The sequence below is a fragment of the Cucumis melo genome, chromosome 7 (genome assembly GCF_025177605.1).
Source record: "Cucumis melo cultivar AY chromosome 7, USDA_Cmelo_AY_1.0, whole genome shotgun sequence".
NCBI lineage: Eukaryota > Viridiplantae > Streptophyta > Magnoliopsida > Cucurbitales > Cucurbitaceae > Cucumis > Cucumis melo.
Window position 1 is genome coordinate 2,694,831 of NC_066863.1, and position 20,192 is coordinate 2,715,022.

Below are 20,192 nucleotides of genomic sequence, written 5' to 3' on the forward strand. Positions count from 1 at the left end.
TTTTTCAATTTTATGTTAATTCTAATTCAATTTAGAATTTTAATACTTTTTATTAAGTTTAGATTAATTAATAAAAAAATAAAATCTGATTGTAAGTCTAAATTTTATTTATAATTATTGTGAATTATAACCCTTTTAAAAAATTTAGAATCGTATTGGTTAATAGGGATGGTTTTTGTAAAAGGCCAAAAAGAAGAAAGAAAAGGTATAGAGAGGGCAGCGGTCGGGGATGATACGATAGGGGACCGAACGACGTGTGTCGGTCACTTTCCCACTCCCACGTGGTGGACCCACACTATCCGTTTTATTTATTTATTTCTAAAAAGTATGCTGATGTATTGCTAAAAGCAAAAATTAAAAAACGAATTTTTATTTTGTTTTTTTCCTTAAAAACAAACAATAATTTATAAATACAACAAATTGCTATGATAAAAACTTGAAACAAACCACAAAACTATATGCAGAATAAAGTTAGTTATTTTTTTAAATATTTCAGATTTGTTCTTTCATCTTTCTTCTGTCATTCTCATTTAATCTTTCCATCATTTTTTTTTTTTTTTCTTTTCCATTGTCTTTATATTTTTTCTCCTTTTTTTCCTCTGCGATTTCTTTTTTTTACGTGTAAAAAAATAGCAAAATCTAAAAGATTGTGTATAAAAATCTTAAAAAAAAAATCATTTAGATTGGAGTAGCCAAATGTAAATAAAAAAAGAATAAAAGATTGTGAATCTTGAAAAAAAATTATTTAGATTGGAGTAAGCAAATGTAAACTATCGTAAAAAAAATACTATAAAGAATCTTGAAAAAAAAAACGAATTAGAGTAGCCAAATGTTTAAAAAAATCTAAACGTGTACCAAAAGATCATATCTAAACGATCCTATATCAAACAATAACCAAATTCACAAACATATTAGGTGCGTGTTATTGATGGGGTGGTTGACGAGACATTTTTTAAATTTTATACGATGGGCCTCTTATCTTTTTATGTTTTTGAAATTGTTATTTTGATGTTTTTTTTTATATTTTTGAAAAGATCTCATATTTAGATGTACTATGAGGAGGAGGATATAAATTGGTACACTCATGAAAATTTAAAATTTGAATCTATGAAAACATTTGTTCAATTTATAAATTAATATTATTTCAAAATTTAAGAGTGTAGACAGAAAGAAGTAGTTCGTGAGTTCCTTTGATTTCGAAATGATACATTTTTTGTGTTTACTCCATTTTGGTTTTATGAGTTCTCATGCTATGTTTGATATTATTGGGGTCCATCTCAAAGTCATTTGGTAATGAGAGAAACAACTCAGTTTATAAATACTATTATCACTCATGAATTATTTTCAGTTTGTTTTTATATGTGAGAAATATATTTTTAAAAGCGACACAAAGTCTTTTGAAATTAAAAATAATAATAATAATAATTTTAATTTTTTTTTCAGTTTGAAAATAATTATTGTAATCCACTATCATCTATATATATTTTAAGGCTTTTCTGCCATAATAACCATTGTAAGAAACTCTCAAGATAAGTTGAAGTTGAGACAGAGAAAAAGAAAAACTAGATGATTGAAGCTTAAACAGTACAACTATGAATATGAAAATTATTTACTTTACATCTTCTAGAGAGACTCGAAATTCAAGTTTTCTTTTTTGTTCAATAAAAACTAAAAAGAGTCGAATTATAAGTTTTATTGTCACTAACACGAAAACATATCAATCGTGCTATACTTATTAAAACATGATATATATATATATATATATATATATATATATATATATATATATATATATATATATATATATATATATATATATATATATATGAATCTTTTTGGTAGGTTGAGTAGGTGAATAAATGAATCTTTTTGCACTCTTGAATGATTAAAATTATTAAGCTATGGATCACTGGTTCCAACTATCATAAGTAGCTTACTCATCTTTCTTTCATTTAAGATTATTTAAAACCTTCCCAGCATTTTGCTTATTGTCTTTTATATATGTGTATGTGTGTATATAATTTATTTGTTGAGTAGGTGGTACTTTATTAACCACTACCTTTCTTTAGAAAAAAAAAAAAGCACCCAATTAAATTACTTCTAAATTTCTTAGTATTAAAACCTATGTAATAACTATTTTGCTTTTAAAGATTAAAGTTTATAAATAATATTTCTAGGTATAGTTTTTTTCCTCTTTTTACTTGATAGAAATCATGCTAAATTTCGAAAAAAGAAAGCATCTTTTAGAAACTTAAATCACTTTTTTATTTATGTCTTATATGATGAGAAGGAAGAAAACTACGAACATTTGACAATTTTCCTTGTGAGCCTGTTTTTGTTTTTTATTTTTCCTAAAGTAAATTATTATTAGAAAAGTTTTTATAAATATAAAATATTTACGACCCTAAATGAAAAAGTCAAAAGGTTTGCCATTTATTTGATTTAAAATCGTGTATCAAATATAAAAGATTTTGAAAAGAAATCATTTAAATTTGGAGTCAAATCTAAACGATCAAAACTAAATGTACCAAATATATTATGCGCATTGTTGACGATGTGGTTATCGGGACATTTTTGATATTTTTCATCATGGACTTGTGGATTTTTTCCGTTTTTAGAATGGTTCTATAGGGTGTAAATATTTTGTCTCTTTGTTATATTTTTTAAAAGACCCCTTATTATCATTATCATTTAATTCTAAGAATTGAAAGGTGAGAGAAACTATCGACTTTCGAGGTAGTAATTTGAGATTCTATCTTTTTTTTTCTTTATGCATATTCAAGGATGCTATATGCTTTTGATACGTGCTTTGACATTTAAGATGTGTTTTCTTATATATTTAGCCGTGTTTTTCTTATATTTGGTGGATTTCTTTATTTGTGACTTTGTGACGTTGTTATGGTGTTATGTGAGCTCTTTTAAAATTTTGGATCTTAACAAAGCCAACTTTAATATCGTTAGACTTAATAATGATTTGTTTGATCCTATTTCTATAAAGTTGATGTTTATGTTTATTTATCATCGATAAATAATACTTAATTACAACCTCATTTTTTTTTTCCAATAAGTACCGATCTTCTAACGACAACAAGTGAGGCTAAAAATATGGATAGTGCTCGTGTTAGTTTAAAAGCAAAATTCATTAAAGAAAAAGGGGATAAGTACTTTTTTTTTTCTTCTAAATTTGGATCTAGTTTTGATCATATTCATAAATTTTAAATTGTTGCGAGTTTTGAGTTAAACTCTATTGTCGTCATAGATTTTAGAAAATAGTACATTTTTACTTTTAAGTTTTTTTTTTGTTTTGTTTTAATTTGGTGGTAAGGCTTTAAATTTACGATTCTAACTTTAAGGACTCTCATTTAATATTTATAAATTAATTTAAACAAATTAAATTAACTTTCACTAATTTTTCATTATCCTCAAAATTAAATGTAAAAAATTTGCTATCATTTATATTTTCATTACTATTTATTTTTGTATATCTCTTAAGAAGACGATTTATACCTAAATATTTCTCTTTTTGATGAGAGTATTGAAAAAGAGAAAACAAAAAATATAAAAGAATGTTTGGGATAAAAATTGAGTTATTATAAATAGTTTGTGTTTTGAATGTATATTATTTTAGTTTTGATTATAATAATATGTGTTTGTGTAAAACATCGTGAATCGGCTGAATGGCAAGAAGGAGACATAATCTCAATAACTAACTAAGAGTTTGTGTTTGCACAGACAATCATCAAAATAACTTGAATATTAAAAAGTAATTTAAATTAAAAATATTAAAAAGAAAAGAAAAGAAAAGGGGAGTGGGGCCGAGTTATGTTTTATTTTGGGTACCCTTTTAGAGTACCGTACATCTCATAATACCATTTTCAGTTTCTTTTAACTCTCTTAATATAAATATTCCATAACTTCACCACTTTTCTTCTCCATCTTCTCCGATCTTCCAACCTCGCCGGTCACCACCCGCCTCTTTTTCTCCGCCCTTCTCCTATATTCACTTCTGTTTCGGGTTTTCTCAAACTCTTCTCTCTTAGCTTTTGTATGGCAGTGAGCTTGTTTTCGCATGACGTTTCTGATCTCTGTCTCGGCAAGCCTGCGCTGAGGCCGCTGTCCTTGTCCGCAACCCTCGCCGACGCCTTGCTCGCTCTCCAGTTCTCCCACGATTACTTCGTCAGTGTCTGGGATTGTCATTTGCCGAAGAGCGGTTGCAGCGGCGGTGTCGATGGTGGTGCTGTCGGTGGCGATTTTGAGTGCTGCCGGTGTGTTGGGAAGCTGTGTATGGTGGATGTGGTTTGCTATCTCTGTAAGGAGGAGAATTTGTTGTCCCCTTCGGCTGCATTGCAAACTTCTGTCTCTGAGATTTTGCCTCAAATTCCTGGAATCGTGATGCATTTGGAGCCCTCTGCTAGGTATAACGATCAATTTGATGAAAACTTTCTTTTTATTCTGTTCTGCTTTAGGGATTGTTTCAGCAGTAACTTTAATTGATTGGTTTTCGTGAGAAAATTGTTAGCTGCTGCGTTTCTGTTGATGTTTTTGTTCGATATTGAGATTCTTCAGTTGGGTGTCTAAAGTTTTGTCAGTTACTGATCTCAAATAAGTGTTCCTAACTTTTCTTTCGAACTCTGTTTGGCTTGTTTGTTGTTTTTCTTGCTATTCATGAGAAAATTGTTTCCCCAAATAGTTTAGCATGTACTTTTCTTCAGAAACTTTATATGATACTGAATTCAGAAAGAGAATAAAAGAGTTCTGCGATGTTCTTGAATTGAAGATGAAGTTAATTGAAGTTTGTGTGTTCATATTCTTATTCCAGCTTGCTAGAAGCCATTGATTTGGTTCTCCAAGGTGCTCAAAATCTAGTTGTCCCAATCAAGACTAAACTAGGAAGCAATTCAAGAAGAAAACAGCTCAAGAACTCCCCAAATGCCATCCATGGTGGCCTTGAATTTTGCTGGTTGACTCAGGAAGATATAATCAGATATCTCCTCAGCTCAATTGGCTTTTTTTCCCCCATTGCTGCCCTCTCCCTTGACAGTCTTGGCATCATTGGCACCAATGCCTTATCAGTAGACTACCACTCCCCTGCCTCTTCTGCCATTGGAGCCATTTCCCGCAGCATCACCAACCAAACCTCGGTCGCAGTCATCGATGGTGATGGAATTCTGATCGGTGAGATCTCACCTTTTGCCCTTGCTGGTTGCGACAAGGCCGTTGCAGCTGCCATAATGACCTTGTCATCCGGAGACCTGATGGCCTACATTGACTGTGGGGGTCCTCCTGAAGATCTTGTTAAGCTTGTGAAAGCTAGGTTGAAAGACAGCAAGTTGGAAGGAATGTTGGAGGAATTTACTAACTCACCATCCTCAATTGGGTTTGCATCTTTCACTTCCTCATCATCGGATGAGGAGTTCTCGCCATCTCCGAGATCGAGAAGGTGTAGGAGATCATCAAGTTACTCGGCACGAATTACACGTCGTGCTGAGGCCATAGTTTGTCATCCAAGAAGCTCCTTGGTAGCTGTTATGATCCAGGCAATCGCGCATAGAGTAAACTATGTTTGGGTTATTGAAGATGACTGCAGTTTGATTGGAATGGTCACATTCCTTGATATGTTAAAAGTTTTTAGAGAACATCTAGAAACTAGTGAGTAGATTTTCAGGCCATTTGGCTTAGAAATTTTGCACCTCTCCCCCTCATCCCTTGTCTAAAAAATAAAACACTCAATAGTTGGAACCTGTGTTACCAAATTGAGACATATTTGGGGCACTAAAATCCATAAGTTACGTATTGTTTGTGATGTTTTCTTTTGTTTGTCTATAAACTTTCGGGATCTACATGTTTCAGCCCTTGTATTCTAAAAGCTTAAGAAAAGAGAATGCAGATATAATAGAGAGTTTTCTGTGATAGCACTTTTTGCCTTTATAATATAATGCTTCTTTTTGAAGGTTTAACTAATGATGAAATTACCATGATTAATTAATTCAAACAAATCCTTGAGTATTGTGAAAGTGGGATCATAGAAAATAAAAAGGTAACCATTTTCATGAGATGGGATGACAGCTCATGAATGATAAAACAATTATAGAATGTGTTACGTGTCATTTGAATATTGGTCAATTTTTGTCATTTGGACAATAAAGTACCAAGAGGCAAGATTAAGTTCTTTTGTTCATCTGTCGTTCTCCTTCTCTACTCAACCTCTACTGAAGCATATCAGATTTGGATCTTCCTTCGGATCACAAAATGATTCCCCAATGTGTAATGCAATATCAAAATAGAATGTACTTGTAACAATTTTTGTATCATTGGTATTGATTTTTGTTAGACTATATAATGTTATTGTATTTTATGTTAGGTATGTTACAGTATTTAATATTATGTAATAGTTTTTGATAATTAGTCTAGGTTTTTTTCCTTGTGTAAAATGGACCATTGGACCTAGGTTTTGTATTTAAGATCTTCTTTACTTGTATAAGTGCGGTTGAAACCCTTATACATCCAACTTTATGTCATCTCTTTACAGTTTTCTCTTTTTATCTTTTATCTAAACTCAATTAATTTTGAAATACCAAAAACATGTTTTAGAATGATTTTAAATGTAACAAAGATTTCAACTATTTGAAACTTTTAGGGCGTGTTTGGGGTGGGGTTTTAGAGGGAAAAGGATTAGGAAATTGGGCCAAACCGTGTTTGGCCCAAGGAATATGATAAATAATCCTAATCCCTAAATAACCCTATCTTATCCTATTTTTACTTTCTTACAACCCTACGTTACCCTACCTAAATAACCCAATCTAAATTCTATTATTATTTTTTAAATTACTACAATCATAATCCTTCCCCCAAACACATATTACTATAACACTATTATCATAATCTCTCCCCCAAACACATACTATTATAATACTACCTTTTATATTCTTTCCCCCAAACACATATTATCATAACACTAGGATTATCATAATCCTAGGATTATTATAATCCTTTTCCCCCATAACTCTTTCCCTCCCCCAAACGCACCCTTAAACATCTTAATTTTATCTCAATGTTTCATGCAAAATTTAGATGGAACTAGTTTTTGTCCTACATAATGGAACGACCAAGACGATAAATAAGAATCTCAACCCTCTACTATTTTCTGAAATTGTCCGCTTTTAACTCTACCTTATTGATTAGGAACTTACCTATTTTAAAATTTTATTTCTTATCAGAACAAATAACTTTGGTCATAAAGAACCGTAAAACTGAGATAAATTAGAATATTTTTAGTCTCACACAGAGAAAATACTACAAATCAACTGGATGATGAATAAGTTGACAATAGTGATTGGAAATGTTAATATCAAACATAAAATTACAAATATCTAAAGTGAAGATAACTTCTAGGCTAACTACCCAGATTCTGAAACAATATTCTCATCATCCAAATCATGGATAAAGATTTCTGTGGGTTCAAGGCATCCTCTCAGAGATTCATGTCCCAGTTGTGCGCGTTCATTGTCTCCGAAGCCGAATATTTTTCCTTTCTCGGTAACCACGACAGTGTGGTACAGCCCGGTGCTGATTTGAGAAACACGGTGAACTCTTAAGCTGTCGAGGCTTCGAGGTCTCAAAACTTTGTCAGATACTCCTCTGTCTGGAAATCCAAGGCTACCAAACCCCATCCACCCGAAACCGTGAACAATACCAGTGTCCACCAGCACAAAAGTTTTCCTCTTTCTTGCACATACCTGAAACACTAACATTATCAGACGAGCCCTTAATAACACGATCCTATATCCTAACACAGTTTATGTAAGATATGGAACATCTAATATTTAACATCTAATATTTAAAGCTTTGTGCTATGAGCTATGCATCAACAGTTTTGGTTTAGTGATGATCCAAACCTGCACTGCAAGGTGGTTCTTAAGGCTGTTCAGAGGTTGAGGAAAAGTCTTATCAATCTCATCTCCATGGCCCAGAGCACCACAGTAGCCCTTTCCCCAAGTGTATACCTGTAATGAGAAATCAACAAAATCGATGTCATAACTGTTCTTACAATGATTCGCCTAAACTAAAACATAGGATGTTAATATGGTTAATATGTTCAAAGTTGCAGGAACTAACAAGTCCATTGGAATCTAATGCAACAGCATGCTCGTCACCAGCAGATACTGAAACAACATGAATATTCTTCAATCGAAATGTCTGTAGGACACGAGGCTGGAACTCATTGTGCTGCTCTCCATGGCCAAGGCAAAAGTTAGATCCTGACCCAAAAGAGTAAACTCTCCCATCATTAACTACGGCCAATACGTAGCTTGGACCAGCTGCAATCTGAATTACAGATCCAATTTCTACAAGCCCTTGAACAATCTTTGGAGTAGGTCCCTCTAGAGTATTGCCGTGGCCAAGCTGACCATATGTGTTTGTTCCACATGTATAGACGTGGCCTTGTCTTGTTAAAAACACTGAAAAGTTATGCCCCACAGATACCTGAAGAAAATTTAATACCACAATTACCAAGTAATTTATCGTTACAACCAAGCATGAATGCATGTTTATGGAGGTATCTACGGCTTTAGTTCCCTTCTTTTGTAATGCTTCATTGCATCAATGAGATATGTGAATCCACTCCAAAAAAGAGTACATGTACATTAAGGCACGTTGTTGTCAAGTGGTTAACTACATTTAGTTCTATCCTCAGCCTGAATTCAAACAATTCACGGAAGGAAAATATATTTGACAAATTAAACAAAGATTAAAAGCATATTTACCTGCTTGCAAGGAATTCCATTTAATGCTTCAACAAGTCTAGGTCTAAAGATTCGACAGCTTGTATCTCTATGGCCACAACAAAATGATGAATTATCCCCGCAGGTGAAAACCTATTGGTGAAGACAAGCCATATTAAGATTACCAAAAATTCAAAGACAGTAATTGAGAGTGACATCCATAAAAGCATGTAGTACAGTGTCAACGAGATACATGAAACAACTACTGCAAAAAAAATCTAGTTAACAACGACCTGCCAACACCTGTTCCTTTGAATCCTTTCACGCACTAGTAAGGCATCAATCTAAACACTATGAAGTTTAAAGATTCGTTACAGCTATTTAAGGTTTGAGAATGGAAGATAAGAGTCTCCAATTTCCAACATGGTACTTCTAATAATTCAAATTAGCAATAAGACTATCAAAATTCTATAATACAGGAACTCATAGACATCAACTTTTCTTATACTCACCGATCAAATAAGTAGAGCAATACCAACAGTTAAAAATGTACATTTTATATGGGATTAGAAAGATACTAAAAAAACATCCTTATATGGAGAGGGGAAGCACAAAATATGTATCAAACAGGCATGAAAACAGTATATAGCAGATCAAACAGGTAACAGTTATAACATAGATCCAATCCAACAAGATTGAATTGTTGACCTGTCCGGACTGTGTGACAAATGCAGCATGATTGTGAGAAGCCGAAACTTGTTCAACATATATAGAAGGTGGAAAATTAATTCGGGTAAATGTTACACATTGCGTAGTCTCAGAGCCATGACCAAGAACACCACATAAGCTGGAACCACAAGAGTATACTGATCCATTGCTGATAAGTAGCGTATGATATCTTCCAGTTGCAATCTGCATCTGGTATAAAATAAATAGGAAATAACTTCAAATTATCTTTCACAAATCATATGTTTAAAAAAGAATCTCCAGCAAATGTAATCTTAAAACTCATTGACACAAATGTACAATCTATAGAATGGATCCTATTCCAGTAAAGTCGGCTACAACAAAAATACTCCGACATGACAGATCAGTTTTTACACATCTTAAAAGTTGAAAAGACGATCATTGCCTCTGACTATAAAAAATATTTTGGGTTAGTATACTCATTCAATACAACAATGTGAACTCTAATTGTACTACTTAGTAATGTCTTATCAATCAAATTCTCCATTTGTAAAATAAAAATGGACAAATATGACAACTAGAACATTTTAATTCAGGGGGAAAAGCCTTTGCAATATTTAATGTTTTATGATTTTGATTGAAACGCAAAATAATTCTAGAAGAAATAATACATTGCCTTCTGAGGTCTCAACTATGTTGGAAGATTTATCCACCAGTTGCAAGAACCGAAAAACCCGTTTCCACTTCCCTTGACAGCGATCAAAGAGTTGTTTTCGGGAATCCTCTCCCATTCCAGAATAAATGCTGTGTGATATACATAATTGAAATGCTGCAAAATCAACTAATGACCGAAACTTGAGAGGGTACAGCTCATGACTCCCTCCAAACAACTTGCAAGTCAACTCCAAGCAAACAAGATCACGAGCGTTCAACCGACCAGACATTAGAACTTCTAAGATCAAATGTGAAGGCAAATCCACAAATGTAGTTGAATGAAGCCATTTAGCCATGTTTTCAGCCAAATCTATGGGTTTCCAAGCTTGAATGAAATCTCAACTAAAAATCCCCCTGAAATACAGTTAAAACTGATTCCCAGCTAATTACACAGATGCTGACAGATGTAACCAATTATGGCCAACACGCAAAGGGTTGTCAAATTTTTAGGCGAAATCTCAAGCAGTTAAAGCAACATATAAAGAACACATCAGAAGGAAGGAAAATATGGGAAATAGAGTACAAAAAAGGCGTTCTTGAAAAGAATTTCAGCCTTAATGAGTACAGTGATTGGAAACAAATCATCAGTTGGGACAAATGACACCCGCACAAGTTATCCCAAATTTGAAGAAATACAATTTTCTTTCCTGCAAAAATCAAAAAAGCCAGTAGAAAAAAATCAGAATGCTGGAAACTACCTCAAAGATAATGACAAAACAGCAGTAACAAATTTCAAGTTGACCCAATAGCCAAAGGTGGTTCATGCTTAAAAGTAGTTGAGATAACCATAATTAATTACTTCTGGTAACCAATGCTGCTAATGAAAGGAAAAGCAATGAATTTGAAAATGAACGATGATGTTGATGAGAGAAGAAAGAGACTTTATGATTGCAATGTCTAGAACAGGACCAAGCATGCAATAAATTGAGATTAATACTGGAATCAGAGACAGGAGAGATTATTACAAGGCTTTTTAGTGCCGGTCACTGACTTTTCTGCAGAAAACTTCAAATTAAACACGTCAATGACAAATGAAAAGGAGGAAGAGTGGGAATGTTAATAAGCGACAACTTTGGTTTCTCGACAACAGAAAGAGACAGAGAGAGCAGGCCAGAGTGATGATTACAAAGCTTATAAGTGCCGGTCTCGCTTTTCTGCAGAAAAGCTAAGATTCAATTACCTTCAATGACAAAAGGAACAGGAATGAGAGGGGAAGTGTATTGGGGACGAAATTGGACTTTAACTAAGCGAAAGGGAGAGGCAGATGAACACAGAACTTTCCTTAAAGTTCTTTCTCTCTCCAAATAACATACTCTGTTTTCTCCGTTTCAAGGAAGATCATTTCAAAACAAAAATCAAAGGATTCAGACGATGTGTCTGATAAAATAAAGAGTAATTCGCAGAAAACCATTGTTTTAGGTCAAAATTCTTCGTTCCATAAAAGAAGCTCGTGCGTTCAGAAAAATTGCTAAAAACGCAACAAATTCAGATTTCAGCAAACCCAAATGTCAAATTGAAAACCCTTTAAGAGTTTAATCATAATTCCTGAAAAAAATACCCAATTTTCCTACTTCCATACACAAAATTTTGCCTTCTCTCCGAGAAATAAACTACTAGAGTCCACCCCAGATAATCAGTCAATAGTTAATATACAGCATTTCAAACAAGATCCTTCGAGATTTCAGCTAGACATTATGGATTATAATCGATTTCGTAACAATTCAGATCTTGTTTTAGGCAAATCACTGTAAACAACAATTAAAATGAAGAAAACTATCTGCTGACTGAGTGTATACAGAATGAATTGGAAGAAAGGAAAGGAATGAAACCTGCGGATTGAGAATTGAGATGGTTGAGCTCTGACTTTTAGAAGAAAGTGCAAAATCCTCCTCGATTTCTGGAGAGAGTAGGAAATGGAATGCCCCTTCAATATGCACACAAACACAAAAAGCTTCAATTTTAAGACAGAATATGCTCCCAAGTTTCTCCCTTTCCTCTTTCGTTAATAAATACATATTTATATTTATATTACTTTTCCAAAGTCCAAAGTTTTACTTTTTTTAATACTTAAATTTTGCATCAATGTTTTTTGTTTTGTTTTCTTTTTTCAAATCTTTGACATTAATTTAATAAAATCATTTATATGTAAAAAATTATAATGATGTAACATTTTATCCATTATTTTTAATAAGAACTAAAATTAGGAGAAATGTTGTGAAAGGAGTGAGACGGGAGACCAAATGAACTTTAACAGTAGATTTTGAAAGCAAATGTTTTTTTTTTTTTTTTTTTTTGTCTTTTGGTTATGTCATTTCTTCCTCTTCTCTTGTTTTTTGGTCGTTTTTTTCTTGTTTGTTTTGTTTCTGTCTTTGACTAAGATACCCGACGTAGCAACTTCTACCGATTATACTTCTTTAGGGCTTTTTTGGTAACCTATTTCCTGTTTCTGTTTTCATTTTTTATGAAAAGGAAGGTGTTCGATAACGTTACTTATTTATCGTTCTAAAAAAGCAGAAACTTTCCATTTTATAAGTAATTATTGGGAAAAAAAATGGTTTCTTCCGTTCTATTTTTCAATCATTTTTATTGGTTTCCTTTTTCTCTTATCTCCATAGTCTTTCCCAAATAATCATCATCTTCCTCTTCCTCTCATCGTCTTCTTCTACAACCCGAACCATTCCTTTTCGCAGATGTATAGTTTTCGCCTACTCTTTCTCTTCCCCGCATTCATAACTTTTGTCATTTCTCTTTGTGGGTTTGTCTCTAAAGCATAGGTAGCAGAGTTAAAGGTTAAATTTTGTTTTGTTTTTTTAATTATGAATATTGAAGACATGATAACTTACATTAAAATTAATATTATATTCTACATGTCACAAAATATCGATGAGGTTATTGAAATTGATGGATTAAGAAGTGGGTCTACATCATCTAAGAAAATGGTCGAGTAAGAGATGATATTGTCAATCAAATTTAACAAAATTTGAAGGATAGATACAATTTTATGTTTATGTTATTATTTTTATTTGTGCGTTGATACTTCTTTGTTTTAAATGAATAAACTTTTGATAATTTTATTTTTTTATGTTTAATAGATGACATATATTAAATGTCTAATTAAATTAGATGTGAATAAAATAAAAAAAATAAATCTCGAAGACAATCAGTAAACAAGAAACATTTATTATTTTTTTTTCTTCAAGAAACATGATCAAACACATTTTTGTTTTTTTGTTCTAAAAAAAGAAACAAGGAACAAGAAATAAAGAAAGTTACCAAACGAGCCCTTAATTTCTCGATTCATGCTCATGGTTTGCAATTTTATTTAAAATAGTTAATTGACATTTATGTTCTTCTTTGACGTTCTTCTCCATATCTAAGTGAGATCAAGAAGAGAGAATGAGACTAAAGAAGTGGGAGAAAGAATCTAAGGAGGAGCGTAAAGAATAAATGATAAGGGAAAAAAATCAAAATGATGGGTGAGAAGCAAGAGGAAGAAACGAGATCAACGTTCTCTCCTTAGTCCACCAAGCAGTTTCATACTTTGCAGACCTGAAGAAAAAGGTAAGACGGTGTTAAAATGGATTTACTAGAAGAAAATGGAAGAAGAGATTTGAGAAAAATGAGTTTACGAAAAGAAAATGGATCATCGACAGGCTTAGATATGATTCTGAAAGGGTTAGAATCACTGACTTCAAAATTCAAAATTCTTTCCGTATAATAAATTTTATAATTTTATATAATCAATAATAATTTTGAATTATTAAAATATAGTATATTTAATGCATTAATTTCAAATTGATTCTCCCTTCCTAATTTGACTTTTTCAATCAATAAATACTTTTAGCTATCATTGTTCATTTTCATGTCTAAAGTAAAAGAAATATGAGTTTTTCAAACCAAAGTCTGTCATATTCCTTAGTGGCTAAGCATGTTTGAAGAGTTCAAAATCACTTTTAGCTCAAGATCCAAAAAAATGAGAATGTTCTAACAGTCCAACAATGGAATTTGGGCTTTTGATTTCTTAACTAAGGCATGAAATTTTGTATCACCATAGTGATTGGGAACATCAAATTGCCAACAATTCAAATAGAATAAAAAAAAAGTTTTACTTAGTTATTTCTTTACGTCTTACGTGTTATATAAGCTAACTATATAATATTAATCAATTGTCGTGTTTATAAAGCACGTATGTATGTTGATTCAATTAGTTAAGATATTCAATCCTTGATAGAAAAAAAAAAAATTATAAAATTTTACGAAGATTCAATAACCAGTGATCATCTATGATTGCAGCAACGAGGAAGCAAGAATTGTCGGCCCTCAAAGCCATCAATTCCCATCGCATTCATTTTCCCTTAATTGTTGGAAACACAAACATGTTGAACAGTTTCCTCTCCTCTTCTCTATTTAATCTTTTTCACATACCTAAATCACGAAAAGGGTTTTTTTTTTTTTATATTTTACTGGTTCCTCAATCTACGGAGTCATGAGAAAATGAAAACCGAGAAGAAAGGACTGTCATTTGTCAAAGCCAATCATAATCACATTCATGGCATCTCTCCTGCCTTCTGTGTGCCTTTCTTGCATTTATGGCATCTGGGTCTTTCCTATTTGGTTATTTTTCTTCATATATTTCACTGGTTTATTCTTGATTACGACGCCTTGAATCATTTTCCGTTGGGGGGTTAATAATACTAATGAAGTTGCGTCTTTGTCAGCCCCAAGAAGTTTGTTCACATGGGGTTGTCATTTATATTAATAACAAACCTTAGTCCGAGGCTTTTTTCCAAACCCTTTATATATATCGTTTTTTTTTGGAATCTGCTGTCACTTCGAGTTGGATTTGTCTCTTTTGCATCTGCTTTTGGAGGTGAAGTAGAAAGCAGCTGAATGGGGATTTTCAGAGTCAGTTTCTGGATTTTTATTGGGGATGTCCGTGAGATATCAAGGGTATCTTAGGAAATTTGTCAAACTGGAAGTTTACCTTTTTTTTCTTTTAAAAGGAAAAAAAAAAAAGATTTGTTGGAGTTCCTTCTGGGTCCAGTTGGTTACATTACATTTGTTTAGGTGGAAAATTTGATCTGTTCTGATATTGGTTGGAGAAGCCTGAAAAATTAAATTGGTGCTCGTCTCTTCCACGAGGTCTTATTAAATCTTAAATGTCAACTAACATGAATATGTCCTTATCTTGGGAACTAAGTTTTTTCTTCTCTCTTCTATTTTCTTTCTCTCACTGTAAATTTGGCAAAGTCTACTCATACTGGTGCATGACTAGAAACATTGAGATTTGTTGGAAATGGCTGAAAATGCCTCCCAGTGGGGAGATTTCTGGCTCTGACGCCTACTTGGTCTGTTGCTTCCGTGTTAACCATTTTCGTCGCGGTTTCATTGGTTGTAGAACACTCCATTCATAGGCTAGGCTGAAGTATATTTCTCACTGCTTCTTATGCTTTACACAAACTATCTGGCATGTCATTTGGTCAAAAGTAGTATACTTCTGAAACTTTTAGTCTCAGGTTTGTACTCACGAGATTCTTTAAAGATACATATTCTGGCTAAGTACTTTAGAGACTCATACATCATATCCCTGAAACATTGCGTCGTGCTACAGCTACTGCAAATTCTGTTCTAATTGTTACATGTGTTTGTTACTTTTTCTCGGTGGCTTTGGGAAAAACTCATAGAAAACCCTTATTCGAGGCAGTGGAGAAAATGAAAGAAGGTAACTAGCCTATGTTATATGCTCAATCACCTCAGACAAGAATAGCTTATTTTGCTCATTAAACTCCCCTTGTTTGCCTTTGCAGAGTTAATGCTGCTTGGTTTTATTTCTTTGCTTCTGACGGCAACATCAAGTCTGATATCAAATATCTGCATTTCATCTAAGTTCTATGATACATCTTTTATTCCATGCTCTCAATGTTTGCACAATTACTTTGACATAAGCTACCAAAATGTTTGTGCAATCTAACAAAACACCCCCCATAATTCCACATACTGATAAATAGTAAATACTCATAAGCAAAGATATATTCACTGTAGTATTCTGCCTCTGCCACTAACAATTAAATTATCAGAATTACCTTTAGTTTTCATTAGGTTAACAGCTCACAGAAAGCCTTAAAATAATAGCATCGTATCAATGACAGACTATTTTTTGAAATATTGAACAATGTTGAATTAGATACCATCACCAAATAACATAGGAATCAATAGGTAGTCAAATAACTTGGTTAGAAGAGAAACTAGAATAAACATTTGACAGCACAATTGAACATACTATTAAATGAAAGATTTTGTTTTATCCCTTTGGGGACATCTCATGAAATTGGAACGATCTAGAGAATATTGCACGGAATGACACACGTGAATTGAGAAATGATGATTTTGTTTTACATGATTTTAATACAACACTAAATTTTTAGGATGTTTAATGCTCTACAAATAGATTTAAAAACCAACAAAAATTATATCATGTTTCACATCACTCCCATCTTCTGAAAAATAGCTCACCATAAGACCCAAATCATGGTTGCAGTCATGGCTAAAAGTAGATAAGAATAAGCATGCAAGATAAAACTCACACCAATATGTCAACAACTTTCACTTCATCTAATACATACAACTAAATCCGAAAGAGTTTATTTTAAAGATCAGTAATCTTAGCTATAGGAGCATGTATGCAGAATATTTATGATGCTAACATCATAGAACAATCAGAACATAGTTAAACCAAATCTTTGGAAACTAATGCGCTTCATAATATATTAGTAACAATTAAATAACCATTATATTCTAGTCTTTGTATGTGAATGTACAATCCTTAAATAAGGATTTTCTTGACATTTAGAAAACTATCACATTATTTTTAATCATATAATAGCAAAATCTCCACTTTTCCAAAGGCATTAAACAGATGAAATTCAATATCAATCAACAATGTTCATCCCAAAGAACAAGTTAAAACACCACACAAATTGAATGTTTCATCGATATCACTAAACAATTGAATAAGAAAAATATATAAAACAATTTAACTTAAAGAAAGAAATATGGTAAGAAAAATCAATGCAAGTAAACTTAAGATACAACCTAAACAATTAATTGTTTTTTCATTAGTCCATATTCAGATACCCATGTTCATAACTCACAACTCAGAAGAGGTTATAATACGGAAAATTACATATCAACAAAAATAAAAATTAGAAAAAATGAACAAAACAAATTAGGGAGGGTTAAGATATAAAAACAGAGAAGAGAAAATGGAAAGAGGTTCTTTACATCTCAGTAAAAGAGATGTCAATGAACAACTACTAATTTTCAGGTGTCTTTAATCAAGAGGTTGTAGTCCAATCTAAAACTTCGAATCAAAATTCTATTATTTTGTGTAATCATCCCTTAATTTGTCCATTCTGCGAAGCTTCCAACGAAATTTTTACCTTATAATCCTAAGAATGGTTAGGCCTCTCTAATACAAATGTTGAAGTCCAATCTCAAATATCTTCGATCAAAAAATTGTAGTACAATCTCAAATTTCAAACTATCATCTTTTTTATCTCATCTATTAAATTGTCTATTTTATGAACTCTTCAACAAAGTTTTTAGTTTATATTCCAAAGAAAGACTAGGCTCCTTCTATACAAATGTTGAAGTCCAATCTCCAACCTTCAACCAAAGCTCTCCTTATTTGTCCATTTTTTTCACTTCCAATTATCTACACTTTTCTCCCAAAAAAATCCTAAGTGTCTTCAATCAAATAGTATAGTCCAATCTCACACTTCAAACCAAAATCTCTTATTTTCTGTATTCCTTAATTTGTCTATTTTATAAACTCTTCAACCAATTTGTCTATTCTATGAACTCTTCAACCAAGTTTTTACGTTATAATCCAAAGCATGGTTTGGTCTCTTCAATCCAAATGTTAAAGTCAAATCTCCAACTTTAAACTAAAGTTCTCCTTATTTGCCAATTTTCATAACTTTGTTTCCAATTATCTACCTTTGTCAAGTCTGAAGGGTATAATCCAAAGAATGGGAAGGCCTCTTCGGTTCAAATGTTGAAGTCCAATCTCAAACCTTCAACCAAACTCTCTTTGTTTGTCCATTTTCTTCATTCCCGAGTATCAACACTTTTTTTTTATGAAATCAACAACTTTCATTGAGAAAAAAACGAAAGAGTACAATGAAATACAAAAATATCAACCCACCAAAACCACCCCACCTACAAAATGAGGGACCAACTAAGTAAAATATTACCTATAGAATAGTTACAAAAATTCTTCGATATCGAAGCCTAAAGAGACACTTGAAATCTAACTAAGGAGTAAGGACCAAATCTTACCATGACCCATCTCTCTACCCTGTAACACCCTTTATCATTCCTCTCACTCCAAATGTCCCAAATTACTGCACACACCCCTATGTCTAAAAGGCGAATGAAGGAGGAACTCCTCAACGTGTTGCTCTGACACTCCGCAAACCAGCAAAGCTAACATCGAACTCTTGAATGAAAGAGCACAACACGGTCCTCGCAAACTGGCAATCCCGAAAAAGATGATCAAGATCTTCCTCTACCATGCAATAAAAAGGCCCAAACAAGCCTATCAACAATAGTAACCCAACCAAGCAAGTCTTGCCAGATTAAAAACCTAACTTTCTTAGGAACCTTTGTCCTCCACACCACATCAAAAATTGACTCTTTAAGGGAGTAGAATCCAACAATAGACTAAGCTGAGACTACAGGAGAAACCCTGACTAGGATTAGCGTTCCAAACATGAACATCCATTCTCCCCTCTCAAAAGCAAGGAAAAAAAGAAGCCACCTCCGTCGTTTCCCTTTTGGTCAAAATTATAACGAAACAAAAATTATAACGAAACAAAAAAGAGAACAACAGAATTCTCATATCTCACCAAAAGATTCAAGATAGTACTATTTTATGAAGTGGATAAATGATACAGTTGTGAAAAAATCGAACAAAGGGCATTCTCCCCTACCCATGGTGCTCCCAAAAGTAAGTGCCCTGAACGTCGGCAAGACAACAAGTAAATCAAGAAAAAGAAGAGAGCTCAAGAAAAATATCCTTCCACGGGTTTCGGAAAGTGTCTTTTACCCCTAACGTCGTCCACTTAAAAGGATAGGGACCATGCTTGCTCACAATAAATAATCCTATGACAAAGAAAATTAGATTCAAGATAGAAGCACAAAAGCCAGCTTGCCAACAAAGTTCTGTTACAAATTCTAAGGTTACCAATCCCTAATCCCGACTAACTCACGAAATTCAATCAAATTGTATATTCCAATATCACACTTGAAACAACAATCTCATATCCTATGCACCTCTTAGTTTGTCGATTTTATTAAAATCTTCAACCAACTTTTTACATTATAATCCAAAGCAAGGCTAGGTATCTTCAACCCAAATGTTGAAGTCAATCTCCAACCTTAAACCAAAATTCTCCTTATTTGTCAATTTTATTAACTTTATTCCACTTATATCTACACTTTCGTCCAAAAAATTCTTAGTTATCTTAAATAAAAAAGTTGTATTCCAATCTTAAACTTCAAACAAAAGTTCTATTTATCATGTATCTCTTCAACCAAGTTTTTACTAAACAATCCAAAGGAAGATTAGGCCTCTCTAATACAAGTCCAATCTTCAACCTTCAACTAAAATTCTCCTTATTTGTTTATTTTCTTCACTTCCAATTATCTACACTTTTGTTCAAAGAAATCCTAAGTGTCTTCAATCAAACAGAATAGTTCAATCTCAAACTTCAAACCAAAATTCTCTTATATGATAGGATCTCTTAATTTATCTCTTAATTTATCCATTTATGAACTTTTCAACCAAGTTTAATTTGTAAATTTGTAATCCAAAGAATGCCTAGGCCTCTTCAATCTAAACATTGATGTTTAATCTCCAACCTTAAACAAAGATTCTCTTTATTTGTTCATTTCCTCAACTTCGACTCCAATTATCTATACTTTTATCCAAAGAATGTCTATGTGCCTCCAATCAGAAAGTAATAGTCAACAAAAAATCTCTTATCTTATGTATTATTTAATTTG

General features: G+C 32.6%; 2 protein-coding genes across 3 annotated transcripts; one reads left to right on the plus strand and one right to left on the minus strand.

The window, feature by feature from the left end:
* The first annotated feature begins 3,883 nt into the window (after positions 1 to 3,883).
* LOC103493495 (CBS domain-containing protein CBSX5) lies at positions 3,884 to 5,912 on the plus strand. The gene is made up of 2 exons (XM_008454252.3): positions 3,884 to 4,415; positions 4,820 to 5,912. The coding sequence occupies exons 1-2, from the start codon at positions 4,048 to 4,050 to the stop codon at positions 5,655 to 5,657; spliced, it is 1,206 nt and encodes a 401-aa protein (XP_008452474.2). The 5' UTR covers positions 3,884 to 4,047; the 3' UTR covers positions 5,658 to 5,912.
* A 1,323-nt stretch (positions 5,913 to 7,235) lies between these two features.
* On the minus strand, positions 7,236 to 12,122 carry LOC103493494 (ultraviolet-B receptor UVR8). Of its 2 annotated transcripts, XM_051087917.1 has the most exons (8): positions 11,954 to 12,116; positions 11,090 to 11,278; positions 10,082 to 10,771; positions 9,432 to 9,641; positions 8,766 to 8,876; positions 8,116 to 8,484; positions 7,896 to 8,003; positions 7,236 to 7,736 (listed from the first exon to the last, which is right to left on the minus strand). In XM_051087917.1, the coding sequence occupies exons 3-8, from the start codon at positions 10,418 to 10,420 to the stop codon at positions 7,398 to 7,400; spliced, it is 1,476 nt and encodes a 491-aa protein (XP_050943874.1). In that variant the 5' UTR covers positions 10,421 to 10,771; positions 11,090 to 11,278; positions 11,954 to 12,116; the 3' UTR covers positions 7,236 to 7,397. The 2 variants fall into 2 exon arrangements, with proteins under 2 accessions (XP_050943874.1, XP_008452473.2); XM_008454251.3 differs by lacking the exon at positions 11,090 to 11,278 and having other exon boundaries at positions 11,954 to 12,122.
* Between the last annotated feature and the right edge of the window lie 8,070 nt (positions 12,123 to 20,192).

What these genes read in the sequence shown, in the direction of transcription:
- LOC103493495 (XM_008454252.3), top strand. Translation starts at nt 4,048, where the DNA reads ATGGCAGTGAGCTTGTTTTCGCATGACGTTTCTGATCTCTGTCTCGGC. An exon ending in CATTTGGAGCCCTCTGCTAG is followed by an intron (nt 4,416 to 4,819) that starts GTATAACGATCA and finishes TTCTTATTCCAG; the next exon opens with CTTGCTAGAAGCCATTGATT.
- LOC103493494 (XM_008454251.3), bottom strand. Translation starts at nt 10,420, where the DNA reads ATGGCTAAATGGCTTCATTCAACTACATTTGTGGATTTGCCTTCACAT. An exon ending in TTGTCACACAGTCCGGACAG is followed by an intron (nt 8,877 to 9,431) that starts GTCAACAATTCA and finishes CTTCACCAATAG; the next exon opens with GTTTTCACCTGCGGGGATAA. An exon ending in ATGGAATTCCTTGCAAGCAG is followed by an intron (nt 8,485 to 8,765) that starts GTAAATATGCTT and finishes AATTTTCTTCAG; the next exon opens with GTATCTGTGGGGCATAACTT.